Genomic DNA, 25334 nt, shown 5'->3' with positions numbered 1-25334 from the left:
CTTTTTTTCTCGTTTCTCTCTCTTTAAGCATACCAGTTTCTTTTCTCAAAAACTTGCAGCTATAGTATTATAGGCCGGGCATTATTGACTTTCCTAATCTATGGATTCGCTCAATAGCCACGAGTTCTACATCAAGTAAATTCTTTATTACATCTATATTGAACATTTCAGCAAGGTTGCAAGTCTGAAACGACATCTGAAAACGACAGTACCGATAACAGCCATGTTTGTCAACATATGCAGCGTAGTTGTGAGCTTTTCAGCGGTTAGATCTGGTTTTCAATCACGCTACCGACGTCACCATGCCTGTTCCTGCCATTTCTGAATGCACAAAAAAAAAGTGGGACATCTTATTTTATAGGCAAGGCACAGCAATGTGTTAAAAAGCTTAGTTTGACAGCGATTATTACAAATCAATGTGCGTGAACAAGGATGTCCGAAAAGCGCCATATCGCTTGGCTGGCATGCTTTAATCAAGGAAAGCTGAAGAGAGAAATACATCCCAGTTTTCAGTCATCACTTCATTACAGGTTAGGGTATTTTCGAGTTATGTCCAGGTTTACTACGATTACTAACGTGATCGCACTGCTTCTCCGTAATGCTACCTAGATTCTTTGCGATGTGCAGACAACCTTTTCCCACCAAATAAAGGTGTCTAGTGTTGTTATATGAGGTCTAACAGTGCAACATATGTGACCGTGTCTTCTTTCATAAGACAACCTGTTAATTTAATGAACGACACGAACCCCGAGTGGACACTGAGCCTACTGCCGGGCCATGGCCATTACGACCGGGCTACTGCCGAAACATCTGCGCTTTTCCACCTCTCTAAAAGTTGACAGACGAACACGTTGGATGCAGTCACAGCGAGCGCGCTGTCCACAGAGTCGGGAACATGACTCGAACTGCCTGTCATAGACGCAGCACCAGAGCGTGATAAACTATCACAAGTATACCCTCTCGAAGCCCATGCGTCTTGAGAAAGACAAAGTTTTACTTCGATCGTAACGTGAAGCAGCGTCATAACTAACCTTGCTAATAGAACGACGACACGCTGTGATACAAGCTGCTTTGCTGCTATGCTATTCACCCATATGCAGGTGAAGAAGTTGTGGCGGTCCAGCGTATTGCAGACCTTCATTTGTTGCAGCGTGACATGATTTGTCGAAAGCACCAAATAGTTCTCGATGTCGCCGTGTGTCACAAAAGGCAGCAGATTGATGTTCGGTGCAGCTTTCTTACCGATTCGTAGTTCCTACAGGTCGACGCCGTCGCACATTTCAACTTTCGCTCAGCAACGTATACAAGTCGGTCCCACAAGCTCTTCGGAATACGACGGGCAAACAGTGCACACGTTTTCTTTCGTCACATTGCTCGAATAACTCGAACCAGTTCCGATGCCGCAATAAGCTGCTCCGCTGCTTGACTCAATGTTGACAAACATGGCAGTCGCTCACTTCGCTAGCCAAAAATGACGTCATGTGCAACCCATGCATTATTTTACATTTCATGCACTATGTATAAACTTTATGAAGCTCTCACCGTAGGGTCTTGGCGGCAAACCTGCGCTGCAGTTGCCTTGCCCTCCGTCAATGCCGCAGCCTTGGCTTCCTGTGTGTTCATGATGAGTATCGGTAGTGAAGTGCATTGAGTGAACTCCCAGCGAAGAAAAAAAAAGCAAACCAAAAACGAGCCCCACATTAGCGGTGCACCATCAAATGGGCACTCTTGAAATCGGAGCAACAGCTGCGCCTCTAGCTAGAGAAATTAAATTGAGTGGCTACGGTGAGCATAAGGAGCAAACTCCTCAAACAGGAGGTAACCCTGGTGTTCATTTCTATGGGAGACTCCTTGAGCGTCACTTCAACCACCATGGGAATGATGGGTAGTGTACAGGCTTCGAATCTGCTTGAGATGAATTTCGTTCTAGAGATAAATGACACTTGTTTACACAGTTTTAACCAAAATATAAGAAGTTATCAATAATTATTCGTTTCCCTTTCCCATATTAAAAACCTGTCAAAGAAGACTAGCGTGGCAGAGAGATTGACATGAAGCCTGCACCACAATACCAACCAACGGAATATGGATTGCTGTGCACTGGTGTTCTAAATTCGGGATTACAAAAAAATGAACTTTCTTTTTTGCAATTGTGAAAAGAAAGACGTCTGCTTTTCTTTCAAAATTATGTGCAGTTTATTTATGCAATCAAATATACTGTATCGAGTGAGGCACACTTAATGTATTTCTGCTGCAACACGAGGATTGTCTGTTCATGCGCAGAACTGTCAAATCGAACAAATAAGTGGTGCATACCTATGCGTCTGGTTTACTTCACCATCGTTTTGCCATCAAGTTGATCACGTCTTGGCAAGATAATTATAGTAAGGAAAAAATTAACTCTATGCAGTTTCCTGGACGGTATGGGACACTACATCTGTGTAGACCAGTGCATAAATGGCGCTTGCTAGAACCTCTAATGCTACAACATCACAGCAAACCAAGAGACCTAACACGCTCCAGCAGCTTTCAACGAAGGCACGGTTTGAATGATTTTTGCTGCACTGCACTGCCTACACCAGAAGACACCACATGCACCATTGTGGCAGAACAGAGCTGCGGTGCACTAGGAGCTCTAGGGGTACATAACGCTTTTTTTTTCTCCTATGCACTCTTTCCTATCTCTCTCCTCTTTTTTCCTTCTGAAGACGTTCCCTGCACATTAAGAAAGTATATTTCTTTCAAAAGTGCAATACCAACCAGCCCAAGTAGCCACCCTTTTGTACGTAATGTAACCCAATCTGAAGCTTTTACTTCCCATAGTTCCCATGGTGACTGAATCATCACAGTACTAGAATGTCATCAAATTTTTAATACTCTATGCATGCAGTAAAGCTAAGTGGATGTGACATGTTCTATTTATTGTGTGTTTGTGTGATGAATGCCATGTTCCTCTTTCAATAGCATTGTGTGTTGGGCTAGTTTAGTACAACGTGAAAACAATGCAGTCAGAGTAAAACAGAAAGAACATAGATGAGCACTGACTAGCAACTGAAATTTATTTCAGGAACACAAAAAAACAAGGGTGAAAAGCATATAGGCATGGTGCAGAAGTGTTACAAAAGCTGGAAAAAGAAACATTGCATATAGCGGAATGGCACATGTGCTGAGCAGATACACCAGCTCCTTGTCAGCAAGAGAGAATGATGCTTGACTTGTGCGTGTACAACCCAATCTGTTTATAGGACTACTGACAAGAAATTTAAATATTTTCTGATTGGCGCTCTAAATAAGAACAATGATGTCAAAAACCCTAAATGAAAGTAGTGAGAAGTCTACAAATGCACTGACTATATTTTTATTACCATTATATTACAAAAGAGCCCTTTTGGTTTTCGTATAGGAGGAGCAGTTTCGCTGTGATGTTTAAAACTCAGTGTTACGTCATTAGAATATCGTATCTCGCAGCAGGTAAGCAGCACCTCTGTCATATCTTGTCAGTCGCACATGGTGCATACAAACAACACGAAGTTAATTGTTGTCCAGCGATTCCGGCATCGATTCCTGCAATTTACCATCCATGCAAGACGCAGAGTTGGCACAGTTCACTGTGTCAGCTCGTTGTTATAATGCTCATAACAGTGAGGTAGGCTTGCAGATTCTGGGTGACGAAAACTTAGAATTCGAAGATATTTCACATGCCTTGTCTGCCACTGATATGTAGAAAGCGTCTATAGTCCATGCCAGGACAACAAGAAAATGGCCTAATAACAATGAAGTGAATGATGGAAAATGGGAAAAACAACGGGAGATCATTCAGGTCACTGTACTTCTGCAGTTTCACAGACCTTAGACTGCAAGTCCACTTGTGAATGCTTCCTGCATTTTGCCGCCTCTTCCCACATTCTCACCACTTCCAGGTCCTATTGCCGGCGTTGTCGTGCTGCTGAAGTTTTCCTTGTCTTCTGCCAAGTCTGCATGTGAACGCTTCTGGCGTTTTGCCGCTGCTTCCCGCGCTCTCACCACCTCCAGGTTCGCTTGCCGGCGTCGTCGTGCCGCTGCAGCGTCCCGCGCTCTCACCGCCTCCAGGTTCGCTTGCCGGCGTCGCCGGGCTGCTAAAGCCTCCCGCGCTCTCACCGCTTCTGGGTTTTTTGCCGACGTCGCCGTGCTGCTGCAGCTTCTCGCGCTCTCACCGCTTCCAGGTTCGCTTGGCGGCGGCGCCGTGCTGCTGCTGCTTCGCGAGCCCTCCGCAGAGGGTCTGCTTGCCAGCGTCGACGCGCTGCAGCAGCTCTATGAGCCCTCAACTCCGCTTGCCGTTGAGCCGCCTTTTCATCCATAGCAAGTGCGACCATCCGTGGCTGAAGAGAGAAAGAGAGCTGGTGTCCAGAACGAGCGCTTATAAAGCATGAAGGTACAGGTATTAATACCGACAATGCATTGCTTACATGGGTGAAGAGTGACTGTAATAAGCATGACCAATTATAGTAGGATAGGTGGTTAGTGCATTTTACAACGAAGCGAAAAAACAGCGCGAAACATGAGACAGTGAAAGGGAGAGACCCTGTGCTGACTTACAACCAAGCTTTTATTCCACACATGAGTGTATAGATATAGCACACACAACATAAAAGAAGAGACAGGAGAACAGTGGCGTGGAAATTTTGTTCAAGAAATCTTTGTACACTTCTGTAAACTGTAAAGGAAAACTGTTTTTTTCGCTTCGTTGATCTTGCACCAAGCGGCCCAAATAAGCAAGTTAGTGAATTTTACAGAATACTGCTTCTGCTCCTTCGACATCTAGGAGAGCTGTGAATGCGCTCTCTTTTTTTTTTTTTAGGACGGCCACGCCTCCCTCACACGTAGGTCTGTCTTCACGTAAGATTACATAGTTTGGAAAGGTTATCTCCAGATCTCCAACGTCACTTGGCAGGCACGTTTCGGTGAGTGCAACAAAGTTTGGATCTGTGCTCAGTAAACGTTATTCTAGCCAGGTTATTTTTAGAATTATTCCGAGAACATTTACGTTTGTGAACATTACTTGGAGCGTTTCTAGGTGTCGCGTGGTCACAACTTGCGTACTAATGCAGTTTCTATTCTCATACCATCCCAATACTTTATTTTTTATTTTTAGCTTGTTAAACACAAGATTTACTTTGTCGCTTGTCTGTTTCTTGGCCCGAGCTGCTTGCAACAGTTTCTTTCTCATACTGCGCCCATGGGGAGTGAAATCGCCCACTCCGATCTTTGACCCCTTAAATTATAGCAAATTCTTAAGTATAGCAGTTTTTTTCCCTTGAAAACTAAAAGCTTCAGTATTATAGGCCATGCATTAAAAAACAGAAGATTTTCCTAGTCTATGAATCTGATCAATAACCACGAGTTCATCTTCAGCCACCTTTTTTATTACATCTTCATTGAACATTTCGGCAAGGTTGCATGTATGTCGCATCTGAAAATGACAAGACCAAGATCCGCCATGTTTGTCAACATATGCAGCTGCCTGGAAACGTAGTCACGAGCATTCGAGCGGTGGGATCAGGTCTTTGGTCGCGCTACCTGCTTCACCATGACTGTTTGTGTTATTTTTGGATGCAGAGAAAGAAGTGGAACTTATTATTCTAAAGGCAACAGACAGCCATGTGTTAAAATGCTTAGTTTGCCAGCGATTATTACAAATCAGCGTGTGTGAACAAGGATGTCCGAGGAAAGCTAAAGAAAGAGAAATACATCCCTGTTTTCAGTCATCCCTTCATCACAGGTAAGGGTATTTTCGAGTTATGTCCAGGTATACTACGATTACTGACGTGATTGCACTGTTTCTCCAGAATGCTACCTAGATTCTCTGCGACGTAAAGACGACCTTTTCCCCTCGAGAAACCATGTCTAGTGTTGTTATATGAGGTCTAACGATGCAAAATATGTGAACGTGTCTTCTTTCATAGGATAATCCATCAATTTAACAAACAACGCGAACCTGAGTGGACACAGAGCCTACTGCCAGGCCATGGCTATTACGAACGGACTACTGCCGCAGCATCTGCACTTTTCCACCTCTCTAAAAGTTGACAGACGAACACGTTGGATGCAGTCACAGCAGGCGCGCTGTCCACGGAGTTGGGAACATCACTCGAACTGCCTGTCATAGACGCAGCACCAGAGCGTGATAAACTATCACAAGTATATCCTCTTGAACCCCATGCGTCTTGAGAAAGACAAAGTTTTACTTCGACCGTAACATGAAACAGCGTCGTCACTAACCTTGCTTATAGAACGACGACATGCTGTGATACAAGCTGCTTTGCTGCTATGCTATTCACCCATACACAGATGAAGAAGTTGTGGCCGTCCAGCGACTTGCAGACCTTCATTTTTTGCAGAGTGACATGACTTGTCGAAAGCACCAAATAATTCACGATGTCACCGTGTGTCACGGAAGGCAGAAGACTGGCAGTCGGTGCAGCTTCCTTACTGACTCGAAGTTCCGACATGTCGACGCCATCGCACATTTCAACTTTCGCTCGGCAACGTATACAAGTCGGTCCCACAAGCTCTTTGGAATACGATGGGCAAACAGTGCACACGTTTTCTTTCGTCACATTGCTCGAATAACTCGAACCAGCTCCAATGCCGCAATAAGCTGCTTGACTCAATGTTGACAAACATGGCAGTCGCTCACTTAGCTAGCCAAAAATGACGTCATGTGCAACCCATGCATAACTTTACATTTCATGCACTATGTATAAACTTTATGGAGCTCTCACCGTAGGGTCTTGGTGGCGAGCCCGCGCTGCTGCCACCTTGCGAGCCCTCAATGCTGCTGCTTTGGCTTCCTGGGTGTTCATGACGAGCAGCGGCAGTGAAGTGCACTGAGTGAGCTCCCAGCGAAGAGAGAGGAAGCACACCAAAAACGAGCGTCACCTCATCTAGTGAATACTCTTGAAATCAGAGTAACAGCTGCGCCTCTAGCCGGAGCAATGAAAACTAGCGTCTACAATGATGGACAAGCTTTGAGCATTAAGAGCAAGCTCCTAAAGCTGGTCGAAACTGTGGTGTTCATTTCTACACGAGGCTCCTTGAGTGGCACTTCAACTACCATGAAAATTGTCAAAAGTATAGAGGCTTCGAATCTACTTGCAATGAATTTCGTTCTAGAGACTCGTGGCGCTTGTTTACAAAGCTTCAACGCAAATATAAGACGTTATCAATAATTATTTGTTTTACTTTACCATATTAAAAACTTGTCATAGAAGGCTTGCGTGACAGTGAGATTGAAGTGAGGCCTGCACCACAATTTCAACCACCGGAATATAGATTGCTGAAATTCATTTGAAGAGCACAAGAAGATACCAGTGAAAAGCATATAAACACAGTGCAGAAAATAAAAAAGCTGGGAAAGGAAACATCGCATCGCACATCGCGGAATCGCACATGTGCTGAGCAGATATACCAGCTCCTTGTCTGAAAGAGACAATGATACTTGACTTATGCATGCATAACCCAATCTGTTTTGGGCACATTGTCATGAAATTCAAACATTTTCCGATTGTTACTCTAAATAAGAACAATGGTGCTATAAACTCTAAAAAAAGGACATTGTGGAGCCTACAAATGCATTGAATACATCTTTATTGCCACTACTACAAAAGAGCACTTTTGGTTTCCGTATAGGGGAAGCGATTTCGCTGTGATGTTTAAACTCGGCCTTACATGACTAGGACATGGTATCTCGCAGCAGATAACCAGCACCTCTGTAATATCTAATCAGTCGCACTAGTGCATGCAAAAAACACAATGCGAATTGTTGTTCAGCAATTCCAGCACCAATTCCTGCAATTCACCATCCATGCACGACACAGAGCTAGTACAGTGCACTGTGCCGGCTGGTACTTATAATGTTCATAATAATGAGGCCAGCTTGCAGATTCTGGGTGACGAAAACTTGAAAATGGAAGATAATTTGCACGTGTTGTCTGCCACTGATGTGTGGAGAGCGTCAATAGTCCATGTCAAGACATATAAAAAAATCAACGAATATACAAAGTGAATGATGACCAGTGGGCGGAGCATTGATAGATCACTTGGGTCTCCGTGCTTCTACAGTTTTCTGCACCTTGTACACTTGTGAGCGCTTGCGGTCTTTTGCCGCTATTTCCTGCATTCTCGCCGCCTCTGCGTCTGCCTGCCGGCATCGTCGAGGCTGATGAAGCTTTCCTCGGCTTAGACTTTCCAGTCTGCATGTGAACACTCCCGGCGCTTTGCTGCTTCCTGCGCTCTCACCGCTTCCAGGTTCGCTTGCCGGCGTCGCCGTGCTGCTGCAGCTTCCCGCGCTCTAAACACCTCCAGGTTCGCTTGCCGGCGGCGCCGTGCTGCTGCAGCTTCGCGGGCCCTCAGTTGTGGGTCCACTTGCCGGCGTCGCCGTGCTGCTGCAGCATCTCGCGCCCTCACCGCCTCCAGGTTCACTTGCCGGCGTCGCCGTGCCGCTGCAGCTTCGCGCGCCCTCACTGCCTCCAGGTTCGCTTGCCGGCGTCGCCGTGCTGCTGCTGCTTCGCGAGCTCTCCGCACAGGGTCCGCCTGCCGGCGTCGCCGTGCTGCTGCTGTTTCGCGAGCCCTCCGCAGAGGGTCCGCTTGCCGGCGTCGACGTGCTGCAGCAGCTCTACGAGCCCTCAACTCCGCTTGATGTTGAGCCGCCTTTTCATTCATAGCGGGTGCGACCATCCGTGGCTGAAGAAAGAAAGAGAGCACGCGTTGGGAGCGAGCGCTTATGTAGCCCTTGGGGCACCTCGGCACTCCTGGCGGGCTCAATGCAAAACCAGTGCAAGCATCTGGAGCAAGCGCTGGCACCACAGTGGCCCCAGCAGACTCCGAGCACACCAAGACTACGAAAAACAGAGGATGGAGGGACAAGACTCAACTCTAAGGCACTCCACCCATAAAACGTGCTGATTACAGAGCCTCGAAATCGTGTCAGTACTCCCTTAATGTGGAAGACCTCTATCACTTGGCAACTATGTCTTTACAATATCTCAGCAATGGCAAAAACAAGTGAGCAGGCACACATGTTGCAATGTGATGCAAGCCGCAATGTACTGGGATTCTTGAGCCAATGACTGTGCTCTGTCAAGGGCACATTAGTGCATTGGACATTCTGCCTTATGTAAGACCTCCAACAAGAAAATGTAATCTAGTACGTAATACCAGATTACGATTACTTGTGGTAGGTGATACGCATTGTTTTTGGTTGTTGTTGTGTTTAAACTTTCTAAACCTTCTGCGCATGCTGACACAGTTCTTGATGATGATTATATGTGGGGTTTAAAGGGACACTAATGTCAAATAACAATTTACATCAGAGTGAAAGCTCAATGTATGGCAACATCTAAAACGACAATATTATCAACAACAGTGCCCTACTTACCGAGAAATTAACGTAAATGCACAACAACACAAGCGCCACAGTAAAACATTTTCAAAATGATCTCGATGACAACAGACGGACCGCCTACTATTAATCACTAGTAATCGATCTAACTGCACTAAATAAAGAACCTTTCGTGCATCAAGAGACGCAATAAAATGCTGCTTGTTCGTTTCTGTTTGATTCATTGAAAAAAAGAACCGCCGGATGTTACAATAGGGAATGGCGCAAGTGGTTCGAGAATTCAATTTTCACGTGGTTACACGGGACAAGTGGTGCCATTTAGCTGGGCGCAGTCAAAACGAATGCGCCTGCAATTTTGAAGCCAATGGCGGAAAATTGATCCATGGCCGTTGTTGCTGCTGTGGCGCCCACTGCTTTCAGTCTGCTGCGACAAGCGCAGTAAAGCCGGGAAACATTGTGCATGGCAGCAGTGACATGAGTCGGTCCGCTTCTTGAGGTGGGTAATTTGAAGTGTGCTAACGAGATGCGGAGCACTAAAACGTGATTTTCTTTCAAAATAGGCCCTTCCTTGGCACAAAAGTAACACTACGAGGCTTCTGGACCGCCATTTCAACAATCAACTTCTACTTAATAGTTGACTTTAGTGTCCCTTTAACGTCACAAAAGCACCATACGATTACGAGAGATGCCGTAGTGGAGGGCTCCGGAAATTTCGACCACCTGGAATTCTTTAATGTGCACCCTAATCTGAGTGCACGGGCCTACAGCATTTTCGCCTTCATCGAAAATGCAGCCGCCGCAGCCAGGATTTGATCCCGCAACCTGCAGGTTGGCAGCAGAGTACCTTAGCCACTAGACCACCGCGGCAGGGTGCTGACACAGTTGTTGCTCTAGCCTTTATGTTAGACTTCACATAAATTTTTCTAATTGAGTGACAGCTCTCATTGGTGTACCTTCTGTCTTATCTCTCATCATTTCTGTGCTGTAACAAACATGTTCTTTTTTTAACTCACAGCATATGTCCATCGGTAACATAGTGCACTTTGCATTAACTGATGAATGTTATGTGCGCCATGGCTCATTTACACTGCAGGCAATGCACAGTAGTTCAAACTTTCCACTGGCATGTGCTATAGACGATGGTTCTGAGCATCAGTGCCGTTCAACAAAGCTGAATTGCAAACAGGATGAGGGTAAGTGCATGCCTATAAAGCTCACCTCTAGTTGTTGGCAGCCTAACAATAAACATAAGCTCCACCCACAAAGCCGCATTGCCCTTATTTTGCATGCCTCCGCGCAACAAAGAAAGTAGATCCCAAACAATGGCAATAATTCTCTCGCATACAACCATTATCTTGCAATAGTTCATTGATATCGAAATAAAGAAACCAAAGCCAGATAAAAACTTGTGATGAAAGGAAATTCAGCATCAGCTTAGCAATATTTCTGCTGTTTGAATCCTCCCCCCCCCCCCCCCCCGCGTTTATGTCGGAATCCATGAGAAGCAAGTTGTGGGGAGCATTTTCGTGCACACCATGTCGGGATTTTGCTTTGTGGCAAAAACATAGTGTCTTAGATTTGCATAAGATCACTGCTGCTTGACTGTTCTCACTCTTTTTGATAGAAGGGTGCCGGGCACGAACAATGTTCATAGGTGTACTTGCAGTTACGGGGCCCACAATAGGGCAGGTGATTGTTGGAGTTTTCCCTTTAACAGTGGACGGTACTGTACATCTCTAGAAGGCGGCAATGCTGCACGATACCTGTGGTGGTACCTAAACAATGTCACATTTAAGGTAAAGTTTAAAATAAAGCAATTGTTCTTTTGCTGTTTCACAAAACAAAACAAGGCCATTAACCACATTTCATAAAGCTGTCTGTAATGCCTTCTTGAGGTAAACGCCGATGTTTCATTCGACATCTTAAAAGTTTCAACGAAATGAAGGAGCATAGCGCACATTGTGTTCAACAGTGGGGCGGCTGCATACGTTAAGTTTATTTCGGGGTGATGTAAGCGGCCAAATTGGCAGCGACTAAAAGCTGTAGGCAATTATTTTTTTCTTACTTCGACAGCTTGCACTGGTGTTGCCATGACCCCGTCAGCCCTGGAATATTCAACTTTTTCAAAGCAGGACTCAGTTTCGCTGAAACAGGGGACACTACCTTCTATGAATGTGTCTGTGCGAAGGTGTGTCTGTGCAAAGGTGTGTCTGTGTAAAGGCGCTAGGCAATAGGGTTTCCACTTTCCCACAAATGCCAGTGAATAGCACACCATACTTTGCTTTCACGATTTACAAAGAAGTGCAATACATCCTTCATGTTTGCTTGTTTTGTTTTTTCACAGTATTACAATTTTATATAAACAAATTGTTACTAAGCAAGCAATACAGGTGAAATAAAAAAAAGAACATGTTAGACAAAAGTAATAATTCCTAATGTATCGTTAAGTATGATACATTGCCTTTAAAACGAAATTTTCTTCTTTTTCGCAAAATAACAGTCTTAGTGACATCGCTTCATTAACGATCTCGATCGACGCAAATGATCATGATAAATTGTGATCACTGCATTGTACACGATTTATGCAGTGATATTACTAAGCACGGATCATTTCGTGGTTTAAAGAACCTCGCAAAGCGTTTTGCATGCAAGGTGTTCGGGCATCGAGCGTGAGACAAGTGCTTATGCTATGGGCACTTCAACCTGGCTCATAAGTCGGGGAAAATCTATTCCATTAAGATGAGCAGCTGCACCAATAGGTACATGTCAAATCATTCACAAAATCACCGGATGACTACAATTCAATTTATAATGCATACACGACTGCATATTTTCATCACCTGGTTTGTTTACTTTTGTACTGTGTTGCTCTAGCAGGTTTTGTTGGTTTTTTTTTTTTTCTTGCGCCATGTCAGCACGTACACAACTCATGTAGGCGGGCAGCACATATTGTAAAAGACGACCAGGATTCCCACGTTGCGACACCTAAATAACACGCAGGCGCACACGTCGCAACACTTATGCCACAGATTTTGCGGGCGGCGAATCACAGACATTCCGATTTCACAGTCACCTTGCCGCACAGAAATGACCACGATGACAATAGTCGAGAACAGTCACCCCCAAGCGATGTACTTGGTGCATCCAAGCGACAGAGGGAGTAGATGACATGTTGCTGCTTCCCCCTTTCTAAATGACATAACGCGATAAAGCTCTACCGCTTCCTTGCCCTTCAAACTCTGTGAAACCAGAGACATCTGCATGGAATAAAGACCGGCGAGGATGACTGAGACTGCAAGTGGATAACAGTAGGAAATGGCTTCTTCTTGATGAAGAAAACACCACAGGAGAATCCAATCGACCCCTGCCGGTCTCGGTGCAGTTGCACATCGCCTCCCATCAGGAAAAGCGTTATGTTGAACTTGTCAGTGGTTCATCGTAACTGTTACAGCATAGTTAAGTGAGGCCGCAGATGGAGGCGCATAATACACACAGCGGTACACTTAACTTACTAATCGTAGCTTGACACAGACAATAGCTGCGTCCGTCGTCTGTAAGGCTGTTCTGGCTTACAGACGTAAACCCACACTAGCGCATTTTGGACCAGCCGCGTTCAACTGCTCAGCTCATGAGCGAGGGCATGTGGCACATCTTGTTCATGCTAGTTCTATTTCTCGTGGCGACGTTCATCTTTACACGCAACCTGTTTGTCTTTACCCTCTGTATCTTCACTTGAACCGCTCTAATATGGGACGACAATGACATGCATGAAGTGCACTCATATGGGAACAACCTAGAGGACGACGAATCCAGCTGAGCGTGTTTTTCAGGTATTCACTCTTTCTCACCCTCTTTGCAAATAAAAAAAAGGTCACCCACACTGTTTCCTTTTGGCGCATCATGTTCGAATCCGTCCGCGAGCACAACTCTCCAAATGTAGGTGCAAGAAGTTGACAATTTCAAGCATCTCGGATAATCAAAAAACCAGGTTTCTTCTTGTGGCGAGAGCAGTTCTGTCGGTATCACGAAATCGGAATTTAGTAATAACAGAAAAATCGTCTTTCTATTCAGTCTCTCTCTAAGGTGATATACGCAATGAAATGAATTAGAGTGTACTTACATCGTCGTTGTGACTTCGTTGGACCTTGTTCAGGTGAGCACGCATGTGCTTCGCTATCACCAAGCGGTCCAAAAACCTACTCGGGCAAAGGGAGCATTTGTACACCGTGGTGGCCAGGTGGCTGCGAGCCTGCGAGTCGCCTTTCTCACTCGAGCCGAGGTATCTCTCGACCTCTTGCGTCCTCGCACGGCACAGACGGCTGTGCTGGTGAATGTCCACCTTCCCAACGAATGCGCCCCCACAACAGTTGCAAACGAACGGCTTCACAGGCATGTGGTGGCGCTGAATGTGGCGCAATATAGTCCACTGCTTGCCAAACGTGTGACCACACAGTGGGCAGTTTTCCGTGCCTTTCTTCATGTGAGCGGCGAGGTGGTCCCGTGTTGCGCCCCAGCTCCTGCAGGGCTCCATACACAGGCCGCACTGGAACGGCTCTGGCCATGGGCACACCAGTACGTGCGAGAACAGGAGATCGACCTCCTCGAAACTTCGCGAGCAAACGCCGCAGCCGTATGCACTAACCACAAAACACACATTTCCAAAGGAAGGGTTTTCTCTCTTAATGTTGCACGATGCGTCAGCAGTCATCTTGATTCGACAGTCACCTTCCGTTGTGCCGTGAACGTTTGCATGTCCGGCTCCTGTTGAATTTGTCGACACTGAAGGCACTGCCAAAATAAAACAGAAAGTTTAGCGCACCACACAGCGAAAATAGTTAATAAATGTAAAACCTTAGGTAGCACACACATGAAGGAAGCACATAGTTATGTTCATCTAATACACTCAAACCTCATTATAACAAAGTGGTACCTTACAAGAAACTAAGTTTGTTATATCCGAAAATTCATTATAAGGGTTATTCTCAATACTGTATCTGCTGCAAGACTATTTTGCACATACTTTAATATAACCCTTTCATTATATTTGTGTTCATTATACCGAGGTTTGAGTAACCGAATGTAACACTATTCCCAACAAGACATTCGCTCACTCACAGAGCTTCTAAAACAAGACACAACTGTACTTGCTGTCATATACCTGGCTTGCCGCAAGAATGGACAAACAGGACGTCACTAGATCTGCAAATTTTACGAGACATATACAGGCCAGGCTGATGGCAACTGCCAGACTAGTCGTCGAATGCTCCAGTCCATTACTAAAGCTTCAGGCATAATTCTTCATTGTAGTCATCAGCCACAGCACAAGAAAAAATTGCACAAAGTTCCTTGCAAGTGTGCAGAAGCTATCACACTTCTCCGAAGAATGACGAAGGATGGCATAGCGAATGCCTGCCTATTACACAATGATTAATGGCATAGTGGGGCATACCCTGCAAATGTGTTTTCAGCAGCTGCTCAAGGAGCGTTCAAAAAGGCTCCTAAAGGCCGCTCGTCTAGCTTTCGCTGTGACAGTGCAGCACGTTCAGCGCAGGCCTGGCAGATTTTGTCGTCCCAATGTTTCATGATGGTAACATTCATGTTTCAATGAAGATACATAAATCATTTCAAAATTAGGCCTAAGTTGACACTGCCTCTTAATTGTCACATGATACCCATGGAACATGGGCACTCTTGAACGACCATCCAGTCAATGGACATATAAACATCTATTGACTCAATGGAGTTGCAGTGCTAGCTGCTAGGCGACAGTTCTAAACAGCTGCTGAGTGGTTCGGTTATTTCTTGCAATAATTGTGTAGGACTATTGGCTGGTGCACACCCGTGACTAGCCGCGGTCGTGCGACCATTTGCGACTGACGACCAAATTGGGAGCGACGTTCACACCGGCAAAGCTGCATGCGAGCGAGCGGAAGTCGCAAACCCGGAGAGTCACGTACAGATCTCGTTATGAACGAGAACTTTGGTGACCGGCGGCGATCGGAGCCAGCTGTGTGCGACGCGCTTGTTTCCGACGGCTGTGTTTGCGTAGCGTTCTCCCGGCAGCATCATGGACTTCGAGACTAGTGATGAAGAAGAGGTTATGGCGGTGCTGATGTGCTCTGCCAACGTGTCAGCGCTGGCAGCACGAAAACCTTCACAGCAAAAAAGGCGGTGGTGGGTGCGACTGTCCCTTCGCTCGCGAGAGGTGGCTGGCCACGCAGGTCGTTTGCTTCCCGACTTGCACTAGCACGACGAAGAGTATTTCCGAGAGTAAGTTTATGGTTGTTTTACGTGCTTATAAGATAGTGCATAACCTGTTATCTCGTTCTTTTTTTGGTGGTTAGCTTCATGCGGATGCCGCTACGAGCGTTCGACACTTTGCTTGAACTGCTGCACCCCGCAATATCCAAGCAGGACACAAACTACCGGCCTGCAATTTCGGCGCACGACCGCCTAGCTATGACCATTAGGTAAGAGCGTGAGGTTTGAAGATTAATATGTTGCAGCTTGCGGCTGCACATCGCTTGTAAGGAAGTTTTGCTTGGGTGGGTAGAACTAATTGCATTTTTGACGTATGCGGGCTCGATGGTGCAGTCGTTACTGCGGTCGGCAGTTTACGCGTAGGTGACGAGTTTGATTACGGCCGCATCGATCGCCTTTAGGTGGAGGCGAAATGCATTTAGGTTGGCGCGTTTGTTGCGCACGTACCTTAAAATCACAGGTGGTGAAATTTTGGAAACCATCTGTTGTGGCTTATTGCGTAATCGCTACGTGGTTTCCGCTTGTAAAATCCCAGAAAATTGGATTCTGCGCTACACAATGACATTACTATTCGGACGTGCCAGTTCCAGTTTTCTGTTTTCCTGATGCACAGATACTATATAGAGCGCAATTATTAATGATGTTATAAAATAAGTGAAACACAAGCCTAAGCTTAGCATGTACAATTATGCCCAAATTGATAGGACAAATTGATGTGCTGTTCGAGGCACTCAGAGTATTCATGCCAAAAATATTTTTCAGCATCGGGGAGAGAGGAGGTTTAACCAACCACACTTTATGTATCTGCATGCACGACGGTGTGCGTGCGTTTGCACAAGTACACATGCGAAATTTTAACCCCTGCACCTTGCTACAATAATGCGTATGTTCTGTTAAATTGACAGTGACCCAATACCCTGTGGACAGTAGCGCAGTGGCAAAACGTATTGTTGATGGTAGTGCAATGTGTGAAAGCAATTTAAACAATAGACTTGAGGAATGTATGTTTTGTGAAATAGGTTCACCTTGAATTTACAGCTTTTCAGAAATCCATGCTGAGCGAATTGCTACAGGTACGTTTAGGTTGCCCATCTTCAACCTGAGTGATATGAGCACATATGCTCTTCCATGAAAAGATTGATGCATGCTTATGATTCGCCAAAATGTGTACGCACAGAAATATTCACTGCATATTCGACAGCTTACAGAGTTCACAAGCAGTGCAGTGAGATTCTGAATGTTAACTGTCCAGTCACCTGTAAAGTAATTATTAAAGATGCTCAATTAACAAAGAAAGCTCTATCTGAAAGGATTGCCTTCATAAGGACCGAGTAGTGTACCTAATGCATGCTAATTTCAGTGTATTGATTTATTTCATCGCTGCATCTCATTGCCTTGCCAGGTTTCTGGCGACAGGGGAAACCCAAAGGGACGTGGCCTTCAACTTCCTAGCAGGGAAATCAACAGTTTCCACCATAGTGTTGGAGGTCAGTGAGCCCCTTTGGCTTGTACTTCAGCCACTGTACCTCCAGCACCCTTCAACAACAGATGAGTGGATGAAGGTATGACAGGCTAGTTTTTCCTGCATTTTTGCAGCAACGATCTTGATACATTGCTGGCTTGTGCTGCTTTGTGTGGTGTAATTGAAATGTAGCTAGGACAATACCAAAATAGCACACACTTCAGGACACTGCCTTTCAGGCATTGCACAATATATTGAAACAGGCAAGGGCATAAAATCGCTATTTGATAGATTTGTGTATGCATTGGTGAGATTAGTTATCCTGTGTTCAGAGTGTGAAGATGGTTAACACACAACTCAATAGAAGCAGCTTTACTGGCAAAGTCTATACAACGCAACATAAAGGTAACACAGTCATTAAAGGAGTGAGTAACATTGCAACGTTTTCCACAAAAATTCTCATGGCTGATGTGTGAGAGTTTGGTTTCAACTGAGAAATGACTTGAAAGAGTGAATGTGGTTGCATGTGAGAAGTGCAATGCAAGCCCGATCAGCCTATGTCAACGCAAACATATTGTAGCAACACACTGGAAACACACCTTTACTGGAAGGGAGAAATGAATGTTGAACTCAACTGGGAATTATGTGCTTATGTTTAGCTCATCGTAATCCTGACCCTCTCAACACAAGGGAGCATATGAGGATAATCATATGCAAAATACATTACACCACAGGCTTTATGTTCATTAGTACTCAATAACTTGCATATAATTGAAGTAAACATTCCGTTTCACTAGTAAATGCAGGTTACCAGAGTTCATAGTAAAACCTGTAGGCAACCTGTTCGGCATAGCATCAGTGCCATAACCTCTGTCATATTGACTTAAGAGTCCCTTCAGGAGAGGCACATTTTTAGCTACATATGTTTTTTTGGCTACAAAAAGTTTTGTGTACTTGAAGCAGCCAGATGTACATTTCGTAGCATTGACAACGTGTGTGAAGGCGATCATTTATGGGATTTTTTTTTTTTTGGCAGATTTCACAAGAATTTCACAAGAGGTGGAACATCCCTCACTGCCTCGGTGCTATAGATGGCAAGCACGTGACCATAGAGTGCCCTAAGAACTCCGGGTCTATGGACTTCAATTATAAGGGCTCATTCAGCAAGTCGCTGCTTGCTGTGTGTGATGCCCAATAAAGGCGATTCTGGGTTCTTGTATTGAAATGTGCACACTAGTAAGGTAGCATCAGCATTATGAGCCAAGGTGTTAACAATTTCATTAATGCACAAGGTAACAAGTGATATTCAAGAGGTTGAGTGATGTGTATGATTTTCCTTTGCCATGTCTACATGCAAGTACACATAACTTTAGAAGGCTAAACAGTAGTCCATCCTTCAGAGTGACGGACTGCTGTGCCACTTGGTAATGCATTAGAGATGAATGCTGCACAAAACAATATAGTTGTCTTGTTATATTGTGCACCACTGATGTAACAATGAGTATTGTATGCGGGCACAGTTACAGTGCATGGTCAACTAACATTTTTCATAGAAAGACAATGGGTTTCAAGACATGCACTGAGTATTGGTGGCTGGCCTTTGCTGATATACCTGAAGTGAAGTCTTGAACTACAGTACTTTTGCACCCAGGTTCATATACGTGGAAGTCGGGCACTCTGGAAGTGAGAGTGACGGTGGGATTTTCTCCCGCTGCAATCTCCAAAAAAAAAAATATTTTGCAAAGAGCACTGGACTTGCCACTAGTGAGCACAATGGGACACGAGGGTCCCCTCCCTTCTTCGTCGGCGAATAGGCCTTCCCGCTGAAGGAGTACGTGATGTGGCCATACGCAAGACGAAGTAAGTTAAGAATGCATGAAAGAAAGGCTTAGTTCTTTTCAGTATATGTGAAAGAGCTGTGCAGAAGGTATGCTACAGCGAAGCCTGTTGTGATTTTGGACATCACATAGGTGGCTCAAGGCATCATTACCTGTTTGTGTTTACCATTTAAGTAACAGCATAAGCTTTCAGGACTCAAGACATTGTATTGTAGCTGTTACGTGCCATCTGAATTTTACTAAGGAATTGTTGCACCGTGACAAGTCTGTAGAAATGTAGACTATGCATGTATCTTAGGAAAAAATGTTGGTGCACCTCTCTCGCGATTGGACATGTGTTTAATGTTGTGGGAAAAAAGTGCTTGCACTGGTACAATTACAACACATTGCACCCCAGCAATATGTGGTCCCAATTATGCCTCAAACGTGGGTGAAAGCAGGACCTCGCTACTTACATTTGAAAAAAAAAAGAGAGGTACAAATTCCGGCGTTCTATGACTCTACAAATGACCTGTGAGATTTGTAAAAGCAATATGCAATAGGGAAGTGTTTGACTAGGCAGTCATGTTTCAGAAGCATGCAAAACTGGTTCGGTTGGTGCAATGCGAGAACAGCCACCAAAACTCAGAACGAGGAGAAAAACAAGGGCGTACTCTTTAAGCACACACTGGCGACTAGTGCACTTGATTGTGCTTCCTTGTGTGATCATTGTTTTGAATTTTGAGATTTTTTTCTTGCATGGATGTAGGCAATTACAGTTATACAGTTTATCGGGGCCTTTGAAGGTCTCTCACAGAAACATCTGTGATGGCAAGTTAGCATCTTTGCTGGCCCTTTGTGACAGTGCAGGGCGGTCCGCATGTTTAATTTGTAATCACCAATGATAGCGTTTGTCATATAAGGCTTGTGAGGTTATTTTTGTTACAATGCTCAGTGTCTTCCTTTTCAGCACTGCACGAAGATGACGACAAGTCGTACGAGCGTCGCGTCTTCAATTACAGGATGTCCAGGACACGCCGCACTATTGAGAATACCTTTGGCATTCCGGCACAAAGGTGGAGGGTGCTGCGCCGACCAATTAAGGCGAAAGAAGTCAATATAAAGGCATACATTGGAGCATGCATAGTGCTACATAACGTTCTCCTTAAGGAGTCTACAGCATCCTCCACTGCCTATTGCCCGCCTGGTGCCACAGACAGCGAGGATTGGGAAGGACATCTTTCACCTGGAAGCTGGAGGGATGAGGAAGCAGCCGGCGGAGCGCTCATACCATCAAGGCCTACCGGCTGCAATGCTGCGAGGTATGCTTTTATTCAATTTATGACTGTTGAGGTGCCGTGGCACATATAGTGCGCAACCAACAAAAACTGAAGGATGCAGAGGGGACAGAAACGAGAGGCACACATGTGTTTTGCATTAGTAATGGGCATTTAAACAGTGCTCGGACAGTAGGTTTTGTGTTAAAGCATACGAGAAACACACATTGTAAAAAATGTTGCTCTGCAGTGAAGTTTTTAGAATGCACGTTGTGAAAGAAAACATGTAAAGACATGAACACTACGTGTATGTAAAATCGTCTGTGTTGCTCAAGAGCTAGTAAATTTTTACTACTTTGAATTATAAGCATCAGTTGGTGAAAGTTCTTCGGTACTACCACACATCAAAGCAAGGGAATGTGTAGGGGATGCTAGTAGTATTCACAATGACAATATGAAGAAAGAAGTGTAGTGAAAGGATACCTTGGTGTCTGTGAAATGAACCTCTGACCTTCAAATATACAGTTCTATGTTCTACCAGGGTAGCTTCTACCCAAACTCCCCGGCCACTTTATGGGAGATTTGTGGGCACAAGTTTTGTCCCTAGAAGTGCCGATATTTACGTCCATTTGGTTTCTTCACATTTATATCATAATTAATACCAACAGCATCCTATATACTTACATTAGTTTTTTTGTTTGTTCCAATTACAACTGTGTCTTAACAGAAATGAGTCCCTGATTCTTCTACTTTCTATTGTAGTTGAATATATGTTAACTAGGAGCAATAAGAAAACATAGAAGTCAACTTTGTTGCAAATTGGTGGGAACAGCCACGTGCCGCATAAGATGAGGTTTTAACAAAAGAAAACGGTATTCGTGTTGAGTACCTTGCTGATGCCTATTGAACGGGTCTATCAGTTATGATGGATTTTGAACTGACCGAGCTACATTTAATTAGGTTTAACTGTACAGGGCAATCATTCTCTGACAAGTGTACAATGGTTTTGTCCAAATTGGAGCAGTTGCTGACGTTGGCTGTCATGGAACTTGACATATCGAAATTTCTAAAGTTAATCAGTAAATATGCATTCTATCACAAGCTGTGATAATGCCGTAGAAGATAGGCAGCAGAGGTAGCGCTCATTAATACATCAAAAACGAGGAACACTTTGGCAATATAGCGTCATGACTACGACACTGAAATGCAACTATGCGTGAGATTTTCAAGCTCAGCATGCTCCTTTTACAGTGTGCGTCTTCCATCATGGCTATGCCGGCATAAATTTCACATGGCACTTATGCGTTGTAGGTATGCCAAGGAAGTGCGAGATAAATTGGCGCACTACTTCGTCACAGACGGTCAGGTGCCTTGGCAGGACAAAGTGGTGAACAGCACTTGAGGCGTACAAGGTGATGGTGGGTTGTAAATGCATTTTATTGCTTACAGAACTTATGTACATAGCATCTTCCCAAGCTAAACAAACAAGAGAAAAGCCTACGGTGACACAACAGATACATTACAGGGAAAACTGTCATGTCTAAATATAACCATGAAAACACAAAAATAAATAATTCATGTTAAAATTTTTGAGTTATTGCACGGTTATCACTACAATTATCACAGAAATAAGTTGCCTTAAAGGGGTCATGATATCCAATTTTCAACCATAACGTGTATTGTATGGGCTGATTCTTGTATGTTCACATACAAGCTGGCAAAATTCGAACGATTTGGTCAAGCTGTTAATTTATAATTGCATATTTTTATAAGCGAGCTAGTAGCCTGACAGTTGGGCAATACTGACGCGCTCACTATCCATGACATCACAAACTACTTGCTCGACAAGCTGCTGCACAGTGTGCATTCTGGCAGACGGTCCTGTTCCGTCGTCAACTGCGCTTGCAATCAAATTTTTTCGCATTGTTGAACTCGCCACTAAAGCTAAATGACTCGAAACAGCAATGTAGTGCTGATACTTGCAACAAATAATTTCGGACGTCAAAATGGGTCCTGTGAATGTGCAATGCGTATACCATTTGCTACTGCTCCTTCCGCTTGTGACGTCTTGCGCGCCATGAAAAAATGGCGGTCACTTGTGGTAGATTGAGTTTTAAGGGTCGAGCATTTCTACGGCTTATTTTTGACTAAAATAATCTGTTAAGGCCCCTTTTCACACGTGTAGTAGCACATTTTACTCTGTAGTATTGTTTTTTGCTGACAACCGTCAATTGTTGAGTGACCAGTCATGACCCCTTTAAGTTGGGACTAGAAAAGTGAACACAAGATAAAAAAGATGGGTGGGTGTCATTGGCATTATATAAACACTTCAAGTTGCTTCACTTCTCTGACGCAGTTTGGCCTCTGCTTCGTACAGCGTAAGTTCTACTGCATGCATTACATCTTGCGCAATGTGCACTGGTAGCTCTCTGAGGCGTGCATCGGTACGTAGAGCGAAGAAACCAATGTTATCTTTTTTGATGACCCCCCTGTTCGCTCTGATGTGTTCAAGGTGCTCCAGGCACGCTTGCGCCACAGCTTCATGGCTTGTGCCCTCTCCTGCATTGCTGTAAAGCAAGTGTGATCTGCGATTAATGCATATGAATGCTTTAAGGTTGCATTGTTACTTCATAAAGCACCATTTAGCAATAAAAAAAAACACTGTGAGAACGACAAGGTACAAACAGAAGAAACAAGACAGAGCACTGACTTTCAACTGATGTTAGTGATTTTCGGCACTAAGAAAGAAAAAAAATAGAGTAACTGAAGCAAATTAAATAGTACACTTAAAAGATAAATGTGTCAATAGGGTCTACCTCTCTGTGAGAAATAAATGGGCTTTTGATCTTTGAAACGGACACTCATGTTTTGGGAGAGGGTGCTGATCTTCTGATATTAACGTCTAAATATTACGGTAGTTACATGGGTTCTGTCTGCCTTAGTATAAATGTGCCCACAATGAAAAATATCAGTTTAAACTCAGTGCTCTATCCTGTTTCTTCTGTTTCTACCTTGTCGTTCTCACACTGCTTTTTTTTTTTTACTATGTCTGTGTACCAACTTGACCGAGCGTTAACCTTATAAAGTTTTGTATTTTGTAGCGTGCGCAGGATTGTTAGAAAAAAATCTGCAAGTTTATCCTCCAACTCTTGCGGTATATCTCACCTAGCGCCCTCGCAAGTCCGTTGTCGTCTTGACGAGCGTGACCTGCAGTGAATTATACATATTGCTTAAATGTACAGAAAGAGATCCTTTTCAAAAAGTTGTGATTGTGATCTCTCGCCAGGAGTAAATAAAATAATTTTTTCGTTTACCCACCATTTTTGATGGTGGCTGCTCTCTTGAGGTGGTTGCTGAAGCATCACTGCAGAAGAAGGCAGTATTATTATAAACTTATAAAGTGTTACAATCGCATGCAGCAGAATCTGGTGGGAAAACATTAGGCACATTCTTCAAATGTGCAAGAACACGAAGAAAGTTACAAAACATGTTTTTAAGATTTAATACATTGGCTATCTATGCATGCGCTTCATTTGCCATTACTTAGGTGGATTCATAAAGGTTTTACTCATTGCTGCAGGTGTCGACACCAGTCTCCTCAGCCGTATCAGGGGTACGTTCCGGTTCTGCTGCATGGCTTGGCCGAGGCGGTGAACTGCAGTGATGAAAACTTCTCTCTATGTATTTGATGATGCCACTAGTACATGAACAGTTTTAGGCATTCTTAGGGAGTTAAAATGTCAATATGATTGCACTCAACACGAGGTTTATTTATCATAAGAAGTCACTTGCGTTACCTCTTGATTAAGCACTGCTGTGTGGAAGGTGTGCATACAGAAGTTTAATGTGCCTATTATGTTAATAAAATGCTATGTAGGCTGCGCATCTAAATGAGAACAAGAGATATTGTCACGGAGATGAAGTAAAGGAAGAGGAAGAACTCAAGCAGCTGATAGGCACGCGAGGGTGTTAATCAGCCATTGTGAATCTTGCCTGTGGGTTTTCTCCTGTAAACGCATTTTGTACAAAAGTCTCTAACCCCATAACAATATCTCACTGGCTATGTGAATGAAATTTATACAGTCAATCCTAAATGGCTGTGCAAACGATCGGTCTGATGAAACTGTGCGTGCTGTCTACATGTTTCTTGAACACATGCTGCATACGACTTTTGCAGCATCATTTTACTGCTACGAATGAGTGAATGCTTCACATTATTCAGCTCACTTATATTGCAATCAGCACTGGGCACTTGTTCATAACGAAATGACATGAATGTGTTGCCAGTGTGGGCAGATAATGCATTAGTTTGCTTAATTGCGGCCTGTCGCTGATGAATACCTTGCTTTTTCAGAAATATTTGACGTTGTACAATAACGACTTTGCGGCCACAAGTGGCAACTGTCTAACCACTGCTTTCTACCGTTTTATCATTGCAAAGTTCGCCTCGTGCTGACTGTCGCCTGGCTGCTTATCGAAGATAGACGACCGAAGCGATCGTGACCGTGCCATCTCCATGACGCTGACCAACCACGTGATGTCAGTGACGACAGCACCTTCAGACCGATAAAACCGAAGTGAAGCGACGAACCACCGGGATTTGCGGCCACAAGTGGCAACTGTCTAATCACTGCTTTCTACCGTTTTAGCATTGCAAAGTTCGCCTCGTGCTGACTGTCGCCTGACTGCTTATCGAAGATAGAAGACCGAAGCGATCGTGACCGTGCCATCTCCATGACGCTGACCAACCACGTGATGTCAGCGACGACAGCACCTTCAGACCCATAAAACCGAAGTGAAGCGACGAACCACCGGGATTTGCGGCCACAAGTGGCAACTGTCTAACCACTGCTTTCTACCGTTTTAGGTATGAATTTTTATTGTTATAGCTGCTACTGAATTTTATGTGGCCTGCAGATCCCTCTTTTTGAACATGGGTATTGATGTTAAGGCGTTTATTAGCCGGCAACGAGCGAGAATATACAATGGCGACAGTCACAGCCAGGCACGGGCTCTCAGCGCGAGCGGCGTCCCTGTTGGGTAGCCCCACTAGAAGGTACTCAAGAGTTCGACCCATTTCATAGTTCGGAGGCTTCGCTACAATTACCCCGGGGTCGAAGAGGGAGCTGCCTGGCGAC

General features: G+C 44.4%; 2 protein-coding genes across 8 annotated transcripts in view; one reads left to right on the top strand and one right to left on the bottom strand.

The window, feature by feature from the left end:
• Positions 1-25334, bottom strand: part of LOC119164525 (uncharacterized) — a 61789-nt gene that overhangs the window by 20163 nt on the left and 16292 nt on the right. For 4 of the 7 annotated variants that reach the window (XM_075871983.1, XM_075871984.1, XM_037416732.2 and 1 more), the window contains one exon: positions 13500-14167. In XM_075871983.1, coding sequence (XP_075728098.1) covers positions 13500-14167 — 668 coding nt within the window. Of the gene's footprint in view, positions 1-1542; positions 1612-3034; positions 4359-6761; positions 6831-7609; positions 8722-13499; positions 14168-25334 lie in introns of those variants that run through there. The other 3 variants (XM_075871987.1, XM_075871985.1, XM_037416734.2) reach the window with 3 other exon arrangements.
• On the top strand, positions 19204-22717 carry LOC142769094 (uncharacterized). The gene is made up of 2 exons (XM_075871988.1): positions 19204-20241; positions 21508-22717. Exons 1-2 carry the CDS (start codon positions 19943-19945, stop codon positions 21596-21598), a joined length of 390 nt encoding a protein of 129 aa, XP_075728103.1. The 5' UTR covers positions 19204-19942; the 3' UTR covers positions 21599-22717.

Source organism: Rhipicephalus microplus, chromosome 8 (genome assembly GCF_043290135.1).
Source record: "Rhipicephalus microplus isolate Deutch F79 chromosome 8, USDA_Rmic, whole genome shotgun sequence".
In the NCBI taxonomy this organism is placed as follows: domain Eukaryota; kingdom Metazoa; phylum Arthropoda; class Arachnida; order Ixodida; family Ixodidae; genus Rhipicephalus; species Rhipicephalus microplus.
This window is presented reverse-complemented; position numbering and strand designations above follow the sequence as displayed.